The sequence below is a fragment of the Lithobates pipiens genome, unplaced genomic scaffold (genome assembly GCF_037356315.1).
Source record: "Lithobates pipiens isolate NorthernLeopardFrog02 unplaced genomic scaffold, aLitPip1_a1.2 Scaffold_23, whole genome shotgun sequence".
Taxonomy (NCBI): domain Eukaryota; kingdom Metazoa; phylum Chordata; class Amphibia; order Anura; family Ranidae; genus Lithobates; species Lithobates pipiens.
The window spans coordinates 231,994,738-232,007,155 of record NW_027507785.1 but is presented as its reverse complement, the minus strand read 5'-3'; the positions used below and the strand labels follow the sequence as shown (position 1 = coordinate 232,007,155).

Below are 12,418 nucleotides of genomic sequence, written 5' to 3'. Positions count from 1 at the left end.
GGGAGGGCCTTAAGGGCATGGTTAGACAAAACCCAGGCTCACTTGTACCTATGAAAGAAACTTTGATTTCTGTGCCACAAGCAAGAGTCTCACAGACACATACATACTTCAGTAAAGCCATTGAAAAAAGCTTCTATTTCATATGGTTTTGCACACACTGAAAATATAGAGAGAGCTAACACTTTGTCTGAGCCTAATGGACTGCATAGCAACCAGCAACTGTTAAGGCAATGAACAATTTGGTGGGAAGTATATAATGTTTAGTATTGTGTATATAGTGCAGGAGTCTGCAAGACAGGGTACAGGGGTTGGTGGTGTGCAATGCACAGAGTTCTGCAGTCAGTGTCGGGTTTAGGATACATAATGCAAAGTGCAGGTTTTCAAGGTATGTAATGCAGTTCAGTGTTCAAAGATCAGGAGTATTTAACACACAGTGGTCAGTACTGGGCTCAGTAGTACATGACGCACAGAGAGCAGGGTCCAGGAATAGGTAATTCACAGAATGCTGGGGATGGGAGTGTGTAATGCACTGAATGCAGGGCATATGAGTGTTATACAGAGAATGCAGGGGTCAAGAGTATGTAATGGATAGAATGCAGGGGACAGGAGTGTTATGGACAGAACACAGGGAACAGAAGGGTGTAATGCATAGTAGAGGTCAAGAGTACAAAACAAAAAGAGTGCAAAAGTCAGGATGTGTAATGCACAGTGTAGGAATAAAGGGAGTGCAAAATTGCCCCCCGCAGGCAATACCCTCTCCTACTTTACCCTTCCAGCAAAAATCCCCACTCCCTAAAAAAATAAAATAATCTACACATTCAATGCCCCCCCTTTCCCCTCCCCCACCAGCATAAATCCTCTTTCTCTCTCCCAGAACAAATCCTCCCCCACAATCCCCCTTCCCAACAAAAATCTTCCTCCCCCTTCCACATAACAAGTCATCCTCCACCCTTCCCAACTCACCCTTCCAGCACAAATCTTCTCCTCACTTCTAGTACAAATCATACAAATCTACTACCACCCCCAATCCCAGCACAAACCCTTCTTCTGCCTCTTCAAAGAAAAACAGCACAATTCCCCCCTCCGAATTCTCCCCCCCCCCCAACAAAAATCCTCTCCCCACTTCTAGCACAGATTTCCCCCCCCCCAAAATTCCCACTTCCAGCACAACCTCCCCCATGCTTGGAATTAATCCAATCCAGAACAAATCCTTTTAGACCCCCAAATCCTTCTTCCCAGCACAACATACCTCCATCCCGGCACAAATCCTTCCTCCTCCAAATCCCCCACACCAGCACAAGTCCTCTCCCCAGTTCTATCACAAATTCTCCCACCAAAGTTCCCTCTCTCAGTACAACCTCCAAACACAAATCCTCACCCCCTTATAGTATGAATCCATACCTTCCAGCTGTCCCAGTTTTGGTTGGAACTTCTCAAGATTTGAACAAAATCCAGGTGTCCCATGAATCTGGGCTAGGGGACACTTTGGGTAGGGAGAGGACATGTGCTAGAAGGTGGAGTGGGAGGGGTTATATTTTAAAAACCAACCCCCTTCTAGCACAAGTCCTCTACCCTTACAAAGGGCCCCTTAGCACACATCCTCTTACCCACATTGCTCCTGGGATAGTGGGGAGAGCAGTAGTAGCTGGAAATGTCCTAGGAATGCCTTGGCAACAGGGCAGGACAGGATGATGCAATTTCTAGAAGTTTTTTGGCCAGGTTTCAGGAAGTACACAAACGGCCTACACCTATAACAAGGGCACCATCCAACTTTATTCAAAGCTGCAATTTGTTTTTACGTACAGATACCTTACCTAAAAAAGGCAGTTTTTGGTAAAGGTGAACTAAACCTTGAAAGGTATAGATTCCCCATATAAAGTAATTGATACATAGCATTGAATATATACAGTAGATATATACATGTACAGTATATTTACAAAGAGGTTGTCTGTTTTTTGTGTATCTGTTTGCGACTTGATATTGTGTCTGTATTTTGACTTTTTTTCTAGATCCTTAAAGATCTTTTCACGAGTGATGAAACTGGCATCAGGAAACAAAGTTGCAGGTTCACAGAGGAAGATATGGAAGCTTACCTTTATATATTTTCACAACCAGGAGCCCTAAGTGGCCCTTTAAACCATTATCGAAATATATTCAGGTAATATATGCAGGAAATATCATTTTCTCTTTCTATCTAGTTATTATTAGTATGAAATCATAAAATGGAACATAAGGCCATACATCCTTTCTCTGCCTGTTGTGTGGCTCTAAAGGATCTGATTACCCTTTTTGACTAACATATACACTTACACGTGAGCTTAATATTGTAACTAATGAGTGCTTAGCCTAACATATGCACTAATAAGTGCTTAGCCTAACATATGCAGCCCCCCTCTGTCAGCATTTTATTGATGTAAAGTCAAGTGCCACTACTAGTATTAAGTACCATAGTTCAAGCTATCATGTTCTTTACTCGTAGACATCTTCTTTACCTTTAGGAGGATCTGTGATTTATGAAAAAACCCATTAAATAGTCAACCTAATGGAAGTTAAAAGAGAAGTATAGGATTTGTTTTTTCTTAAATCATACTTGCCTAGGTGGATGCAGCATCAGTTCGATGCTGCATCTGTCCCCCGTTGGCTCTAAGACTGAGAAGCGAGCGATCAAACACTGCCGATGGCTCGGTTCTCACACCTCCATAAGCAGAAAGTTGATGACTGACTGGTCAGTGTCTCTCTGTTCTGTCCTCCTAGCTCACTGGAGTGCTGGGCTGTTGAGGGGGTGGGAGTGGCTGAGTCGGGTGCCAGTCCAGGCATGTGGGTGGATCTCGACCATATGGTTGTGATCTTTCACAAGCATCGGCTCTGTGATGTCAGCCTGAAAACAGGTCAAAGGAGTGCAAAACGAACTGCACTCCTGTGATCTACAGGAAACGTACAGCCAAACAAGCTTTGGCTATACTTCTCCTTTAAGAAATTGCCCAATTTGCTTTTAATTAAAATAAAAAGGATTGTTTTTTCTTTCTGTTCTGTTTCCCGGGCCCACAGCTAAGAGTATAGGCTGTATATGTAAATTTGAGACATTCCATCTGCATCACACTGTGTTACTTCAGCCTAACCTCTGTCTTACCTCCTAGCAAAGCTTACTCCACCTTTTTGCTTGGATGACATAATTGAATTTTGAAAGGGTGAAACAGGTTATCATTATCATAAGATCTATAAATCAGTTGAGCTATTTGTATCCTGTAATGATGTGGAGGTTAACTTGAAAACACATTGAGCACTACAGGGGACACAGGAGGGGAAAATCCCAGAAGTGTCAGTTTCAGAAATAAAATAAGCTGGGGTTTAACTAATATGTGTGAATAAAACTACAAAATTGTTTTTGGACTTTCCATGTACCTTCTTGGGTTTAATAACCACTTGAACCACTAGTTATAAAAAAAACACATATCTTTAATCAAAACATTATACAATTCTTTAAAAAAAAAGTTTGTTTTTTACAAAACCGATTAGCAAATTGTTTGTTCAGTATGATGTTGTCCTGGACTTGAAATCCAATTTTTTTTGTCTAGCGAACACGTTTTGTGGATTAACCCGCTTCGTCAGGGCCTCAGATCTTGTTAAATATTATAGCTATAGATAAAGAAAAAATTCAAGTATAAAGAAGAAGTTTATATTTAATATATATCAAAAAGTCACATTACATATTGTGTGATATTACAGAAAATACCTATCCATTGCGAAAAATCAAAAAAGAAGATGAGTAACATTTTGCAATATAATTCATTTTTACATAAGAAAAAAGCATATATGGGAGAAATCACCTGTATAATATTACCTCATGGTTGGTCATAGATAGCCTTGGGGCCCGTGGGGAATATCGCCAAATCCTCAAAGAAGAAATGCCCACATCGTATTGGACGATGATATGTATCTGGGTAGGAAACTGGTTGCTGTGTCATGAGATGTTTTCGTTACGTTGTTTATAACCTTCTCCTCGCTGCTGCCCGATTCGTTGCTTTAGCGGAGCCCATGAAGATGCGCATTGGGTATTGGTGCATGCATAGTAGCCACATTCATTCTGGGACATGAACCACATACACCAATATTGAGAAAGAGGCGTGAAGCCATACTTCTCAGAATAAGCAAATGATCGGTCGCAGGTCATTTTGTTTATTAATACATATAATTACTACACTGTGATATATATATATATTAGTGACAGCAGGCAGGTAAAATCACCTGGTTGCATCCAGGATGGAAAATATGTATGCCCTAGATTCAGACTTTATGTCAACTTATACCACTAGAGGGAGTGCTAGGAGTCCTACAGGGGAAGAGTTAAAGCGGGAGTTCACCGGGACTCCGCGTTTTTTTTTTTTTTTTTAAAAGCCAGCAGCTACAAATACTGCAGCTGCTGACTTTTAAATAGTGACACTTACCTGTCCAGCGCGCCCGCGATGTCGGCACCCGAAGCCGATCGCTCGCTCGTGCCGCCGCCATCTTGGGTATGGGAATCAGGAAATGGAGCCTTTCGGCTTCTTTTCCCGGTTCCCTACTGCGCATGCGCGAGCCGCGCGGCGCAATCCGGACGGTCCCCGCTGCCTCTGGGAGCTGTGTGTTTCCCAGCAGGCAGCGGGGCACTTGCTGAAGGGGACGGGCGCTTGCGGAAAGGGGCGTAACGTACGCCCCTTTCCGCAGAGAGCTAGCCCGGAAGTGGGTGCAGTTACCTGGATTATCCAGGTAACTGCACCCCCCTCCCCCCTGAAAGGTGCCGATTGTGGCGCAGGAGGGGGGGGATTCCGATGAGCGGAGGTCCATTTTAGGGTGGACCTCCGCTTTAAAGACATTTCCTATGATATATCTGTGTGTATGTGTGTGTATCTATATATATATATATATATATATATATATATATATATATATATATATATATATATATATATATATATATATATACAGATATATCATAGGAAATGTCTTCAACACCCAGATACATATCATCATCCAATACGATGGAGGCATTTCTTCTTTGAGGGTATGGAGATGTTCCCCAGGCTATGAATTATATTGCAAAATGTTACTCACCTTCTTTTATGATTTTTTGCAATGGATAGTGTCTTTAAGAAATTGTAAATGACAGGTATTTTCTGTAATATCACACAATATGTAATGTGACTTGTTGTTAAATATTAGATATTCATTACTTTTTTATATTTAAATTTTTTCTTCGCATATAGCTATAGTATTTAACAAGATCTGAGGCTCTGACGAAGTGGGAAAATACGCGAAACACGTTGGATAGACAAAAAGTTGGATTTCAAGTCCAGGACAACATCATACTGGACTTACAGTTTGCTACTCTGTTTAAAAAAAAAAAAAAAAACTTTTTTTAAAGAATTGTATAATGTTTTTAATAAAGATATGTGAAATATTGTTTTATAACTAGTGGGTCAAGTGGTTATTAAACCCTAGAACAAGGATATGCAATTAGCGGGCCTCCAGCTGTGGCAGAACTACAAGACCCATGAGGCATAGCAAAACAGCCACAAGCATGACACCCAGAGGCAGAGGCATGATGGGGCTTGTAGTTTTGCTACAGCTGGAGGTCCGCTAATTGCATATCCCTGCCCTAGAAGGAACATAGAAAGTCCCAAAACTATTTTGTAGTTTTATATTTACCTTCCAAGGGATGGTACCTTCTTAGGGTAATTAAGTGGTTCATGCTCTACCCCCTCACACAATATTTTAATATGTGTGAAAAATTCAATGCAAATCTGTTAATATATATCACATGTGCCAATAAAGTGCAAACCCTACTAGTTTCAACTAACACATCAAGTGTTGCAGCTTACACTGAAATGTGTGTTCACACACCCAACCTCAGATGTTATTATTTTGCCTATTTTTGCCAATAGTTCTAAATGCCATTTGGATGCAGTGTAAGCCTCAGCTCTTCTTCTTTTTTTTTTTTCCAACAAAGTTTTATTAAAGAAAAGCATAACAAAATACCACAAAGCAGTACACGTTCCAGAGTAAGTACACCACAAATACATAGAAAGAACCCAAAATTATCATGTACCCCAACACATTCCATATCTCTCAATCAAAATAGTCATGGTCTCTACAGCATTGTCTAATACCATCTTAGGTATACAGAGTCAGGCCTGGCACCAGCATTAATAAGAAGCAATAATACCTCAAAGTAAAAAGATTGAGCACAACCACGCTTATGTAATACAGGAAGCAGAAAAAATATGAAGAATAAAAGACATATAAATATCTATATATATATAGGTTTCAGCCCCCCAACCAAGAAATCCCTGCAAGGGTTTTTCAAAATAATTAGTAATCTCAAGAAAATGTGGGGTATCCGGCGCTACCTAATATTGAAGATGAGGACCACCTTTATGTTCACTAAACCAAATATCACCTCAAAACAGTAAGTTATTCGTTATAAATTCGTTGAAAGCAATCGAGTACTCGCAATAAAAATTCAATAGATTGTGAATAAAGACCTACAAAAAATCTTATAAAGTACTTTTGTGCAAAGGTAAGTGCCACATATAATGCTTGATGTGAGTTACATTCAATTCACACAATTCCCTATGTGTTGTATTAATCAACATTAATAAACTACAAACTATCAGATGGTCACGTTAAAGTGCAGCCTCATGAAAAAACCAAACAATATGGCTATAAAATTTATAAACAGAAACTCCAAACCTCATGTAATTGTGCAAAAATGCAAAAAGACCCCTAGCTGGGTATGTATGTGTGAAATATATATCAGCCAAACTACTTATATATCATAGACAAAAATAAAATATATATATATATATATATATATATATATAATTATGTGCATAGAAATAACAAATATAAAAACAGAAAAAAAGAAAAAAATCCACAAAAAAGAGTCTATTACTGTCCACACGTGAAAAAATGAATAAAATGAAAAATCAAAAAGAATCTTCGATTGTGCAAATCCAGCAGAAATAAAGTGACTTTCGTGCTTGCGACTAAATTCTCCAGGTGACTGTGTGCTCCGCCACAAGGTTCCCCACTCACCAGAAAGATACACCCCGACAGGAGTACTGTACCTTCAGATCAATCTTTGTGTGATTCCAATGTTCAAATCCATATGCGATACGATTGCTCCAAGAAATACGCCCCTACCGGAGTACTGCACCTTTAAATGTGATTCCGGTTCTCAGGCACCATATACGCAATCCAAAAAAGAGGGAGTCCAATTTAATCCTCATAGGAGAGAAAATATAGAATCTCCATAGTGTAGTATATAATTTAAATATGATCAAAAAATGGGAGCACTAATTATTATGGCAGAAAAAACTTTTATTCTTAAGACGCACGTATGGGATAAAGGGATAAAGGGATAAAGCACTATGCAAGCTTTCTGTTTTTTGAGTGGAAGAGCTATTGTATGGTGATGTGAGGCAAAAAGCCACTTATACTGATCCTGGAGGCAAGGTGACTTGGTGACATTAGCAGGAGACATCCACAGGAGGTGAATAAGGCCCCTTAAAGTGGAATGAGCATAGGGACTCGCACAACAGCGAGGTCAATCTCTGAAGGTGAGCGCACAGTATGAATAGTGGTGGTACTCATCTGGAGAATCTTGCATGAAAATAAATATTTGGTGGATTGGATTTATATTATATACATCACACAGACGGTGGTGTGCACATTGAATATGTGATTTGTGTTGATATCAGTATGACTATATGATCCTAATGTCACCTTAATAAATGGAATAGGGATTAACCAAAATTTGTTGCAGTGTTACATTTTAAGTCTTGTTAACCTGCTGCGAACTTTCACTGGCAAGTTGTACACTTGCAGAGCACTTGAAGCACAAGTTCTAGTTGACACTTTTCCAATTTTTGTAAAAAAATTGCTTGGCAAGTCTCTAGCAAGAGCAAAGTTGCAGTGGTGAGTCTGCAGCAGGAGCTCTGTAAGTCTACAGCATGAAAATTCAGCCACAGTGACCCCTGTGGTGGGATGACTATTGCACAACATTACTGAATCAGAACTTGCAGCAGACTTGCAGAAAGTTTGCAAAGAAAGTTGATTTGGAGTCATGCAATGCAGACGTGCTGCAATTGTGCAACTAACTTGTGAAGCCTGGCAAGTCTAACAATAGTTTAGCAAGTAATTTTAAAACTTGCAGCACAATTGCTTGCTATCTGGGAAGGGGATTAATGCAGTGTTATATTAATTGCACTTTAGATATAATTTATTTATGTTGCACTGCACTTTAAAAAAAAAATTTTTTTTTCATTTTGGATAAAGCAAGGGAGAGTTATATCCTTTGTCAGTTTATTTTTCACCATCTGTGTCCATTTGCAGAGATTTTCCATCATAGTCCCATAGCCAAACAGGAAGTGAGAGGATATCTCTGCAAATTAAGGGAATTCCTTGGGGCCCCCTATATCATCAGTACTAGTGTTAAAAGATTTCCCCTCTCTTACTTTTCTGTGGATAACCCAAAATGTGGGATTTTATTTTACTTTCACTTCCATGGATAATAGTAAACAGGACAAATAGAGAGGGTGAAACGCCTTAATGGGGGCACAGACAGCAATAAAAATGGACAGGTGTTCTAATCCATCTCCACTCTATCCAAAACTAAAAAAAAAGTCTTCCCTCTAGTTATACATTAAGGTTTTTTTTTACCTAAATTCGCCCTCCCCCCCCCCAATAGTTTCCTGAGCCAAATCTCGATCCAGAATTGTGCCCTCTCTCTCTCCACATTGACATGAAGGCAGCAATGAGAGCAATTGGCTCCTGCTGCTGTCAACCAAATCCTGTGAGTATGGAGTGGGGGATGAGGCCGAGCCGGACTAATTGTATTAACCACTTAAGGACCGTCCGCCGTCATTATACGTCATCACTTTGAAGAGGAATATCATTGTTATGGCAGCAGCTAGCTACCATAATCTCAGTATCCTCTTCTTCAGTGGGCAGTCCGCTTTCAGATAAAAGTGGTCTCTGTCGTGGATTCGCCACGAGGTCACTTTTATCGGCGGCAAGAGAGGGCCCCCCACACTGCGCTCTGGTGCCCTCTGCCGCTTACCGGAGCCACTGGCAGAGCCGATCGCATCCGCTCCCCTCTGTGGTATAGAGCTGAGTGAGGGGAAGATGGCCCCCACCCCCACTCGCCTCCATACAATTGTAGGGCGGAAGCGACATCAAGACGTCACTTCTGCCCATAGCTCTTAAAGGGACATTTTTTAGTTTTTCAAAAAACATTTCTTTTTTTGTTTTGCATTTTAGTGTAAATATGAGATCTGAGGTGTTCTTTACTCTAGATCTCATATTTAAGAGGTCCTGTCATGCTTTTTTTCTATTACAAGGGATGTTTACATTCCTTGTAATAGGAATAAAAGTGACACATTTTTTTTTTTTAAAGAATAAATAAAAGGTAAAATAAATAAGAAAAAAAATGTAAATGCACCCCGTCCCGCCGAGCCCGTGTGCAGAAGCGTACATACATGAGTAGTGCCCACATATGAAAACGGTGTTCAAACCACACATGTGAGGTATCACCACAATCGTTAGAGTGAGAGCAATAATTATAGCCCTGGACCTCCTCTGTAACTCAAAACATGCAACCCGTAGAGTTTTTAAACTTTGCATATGGATATTTTTAAGGGTAACCCGGTATCCTCTTCTTCAGCGAGCGGTCCACTTTCAGATAAATGTGGTCTATGGGGCAGACTCACCACAAGATCACTTTTATCAGTAGCGGGAGAGGGCCCCCCCCAACCAACGTGCTCCGGTGCCCTCCGCCACTTACGTCGTTAGTGGCGGAGGCGATCTGGTCCTGTGCCCTGTTAGGTATGAGTGAGGGGAAGATGGCCCCCACCTGTCTCCATACCATTGCAAAACGTCACTTCCGTCCATAGCTCTTAAAGAGACATTTATTTATTTATTTATTTTCAAATGATATATAATTATTTTTATTATTATTATTGCATTTTAGTGTAAATATGAGATCTGAGGTCTTTTTTGACCCCAGATATTTAAGAGGTGCTGTCATGCTTTTTTCTATTACAAATGATGCTTAAGTTTCTTGTAATAGGAATAAAAGTGACACTTTTTTTTTAAAAGAACAATGTAAAAAGAAAAAAAGAAAATAAATAAGAAAAAACATGGGAGGTAGTGCCGCGATCGTTAGAGTGAGAGCAATAATTCTAGCCCTAGACCTCCTCTGCAACTCAAAACATGCAACCTGTAGAATTTTTTAAATGTCACCTATGGAGATTTTTAAGGGTAAAAGTTTGTGGCCATTTCACGAGCAGGCGCAATTTTGAAGCGTGACATGTTGCATATCAATTTACTTGATGTACCATTATCTTTAACATTACAAAAAAAATTGGGCCGACTTTACTTTTTTGTCTTATTTTTTAATTCGAGGTTTTTTATTTTCTAGGGTGTTAGAAAAAAAAAAAAATATATATATATATATATATAATGTTTGGGGGTTCTAAGTAATTTTCTAGCAAAAAGAAACTGTTTTTAAATTGTAAACACCAAATCTCAGAAAGAGGCTCAGTCCTTAAGTGGTTAATGCATGTAGTGCTGACTACATTGGATTGTTTTAGTGCCACCTAAATCATTCTCTCATTGGACTTCGAGATGTGTTGCTACAAACTGAAGTGGCAACCAATCAGATTTGAATTTACTGTTGAAAGATTATGAGATTATTTCTGATTGATTGCTATGGGTTACTGTAACTTTATATATAATAATTTTTCTGTTCACTTGTTGGGATAATTAAAAGAAATAGTGTTCCAAATATGCAAAATAGCTCTCATTAAATATGTAAATTGCCCAGCACTATCACAGATCTACAGCTGTCTCGGGTATTATGCCTAGATGTAAACAGCAGGAAGCCAGATTGGGAGGAAAATTTTAATTCAAGCAATATCTACAAAAATTATTACAGTTTAGCAGTCTTTCAAAGATGTTCAGAAATGTTTCTACAAAAATACATATTCAGATGGCAAAAATATATTCATTGAAAAAAACATGAACGTCTCCCCCAAGGAAGGACAAACTTGATTTACAAATGTTGCTTAATCACACTCTCGCCCATCACTTCTACTTAAAGTGTTTGTTAACCCAAATATACAAAGAACTGCAAGCCCCTCTATTACAGAGAGGCATAGCACACTGAATATGTTGATTATAAAAACAAGGCATGTAAATACCTTTTTAGGTCGATCTTCAGGGGCGTCACATGACTTGTGGCCGCTGTACAGCTCCGATACATGGCTACTGCAGGAGGGGCCGCGACCTCCCTCTGACGTCAGCCGGGGAGGTCACATGGCCACACAGCCCCTCCTGCAGTAGCCCTGGAGACCAGCCGTGAGTCACGTGGCCGGCCTGAAGATCACTCTGAAATGGTGTTTACATGCCTCATTTTTATAAAAGACTTATAAAGTGTGCTATGCCTAACTATAATAGAGGGCAGTGACCTTTTGTAAAATGTTATTTCTACTAATAGCAGTGGGGGGCAGGGCAGAGACACAGACACAGAACACGGAGCTGACAGGCAGGGAGGGAGGGGGCGAGGGAAACAGAGAAGAGTTGTGGATGATTGAGGGACGTACGCTAACCACGTTGGTCAGGGCTCAGCAGCCCTGACTATCGTGGTCAGTGCAGAGAGGGGGAAACAGGAAGTGGCAGGATCAGCCAGGTTTTTTACAGTTTAGAGAGGGGCAGATAAGGGGGCCCCCAGATACCGGCCCCCCACCCTATGTGAATGAGTATGGGGTACATTTTACCCCTACCCATTCACCTGGTGAAAAAAGTGTAAATAAAAAAACACAACACAAGTTTTTAAAATAGTTTATTAGACAGCTCCGGTGGTCTTCTTCCGTCTTGGGGGGTCTTATCGCCGGACTCCTCCGCTATCTTCTGCTCTTTTGCTAGCTCTTTTACTAGCGGAGGAGCCTGGCTTTCTTCTTCGTCGTCGCCGCCGCCGTCCGGGGGTGTTCGTCTGACTTTGGGGTCTTGTCCCACTCTTCGGTACGCGCTGTGCAGTGACTTATATAGGGACACGGGGCAGGGTCACCGGGTGATGTCACATGGTGATCCCGCCCCTTATGATGTTACAGTCCCAGCATCCTCTGGGACTGTGACATCATAAAGGGCGGGGCCACCATGTGACATCACCCAGTGACCCCGCCCCTTGTCCAGGTGACGGGGCTAGCGAGGTGTCAATCTCGCTGATGGAGGCGGTGACATTCACTTCCTTCACTAGTCCCGTCTACCTGGAGCCGCGTTCAAAATGAACAGACTTTTCTCCGTGTGTGGGCATGTCCGTTCATTCAGAAAGCCCGGCGGACCTCAGCTGTAAAGTCCGGCGGTTTGTCCGCCAGATTAA

The 12,418-nt window shown here is 40.8% G+C and overlaps 1 protein-coding gene across 1 annotated transcript in view; it reads left to right on the top strand.

Annotated features, from left to right (window-relative positions):
• Nucleotides 1–12,418, top strand: part of EPHX4 (epoxide hydrolase 4) — a 105,698-nt gene that overhangs the window by 84,577 nt on the left and 8,703 nt on the right. The window contains exon 6 of the mRNA XM_077452923.1: nucleotides 2,010–2,158. Coding sequence (XP_077309049.1) covers nucleotides 2,010–2,158 — 149 coding nt within the window. The remainder of the gene's footprint in view (nucleotides 1–2,009; nucleotides 2,159–12,418) is intronic.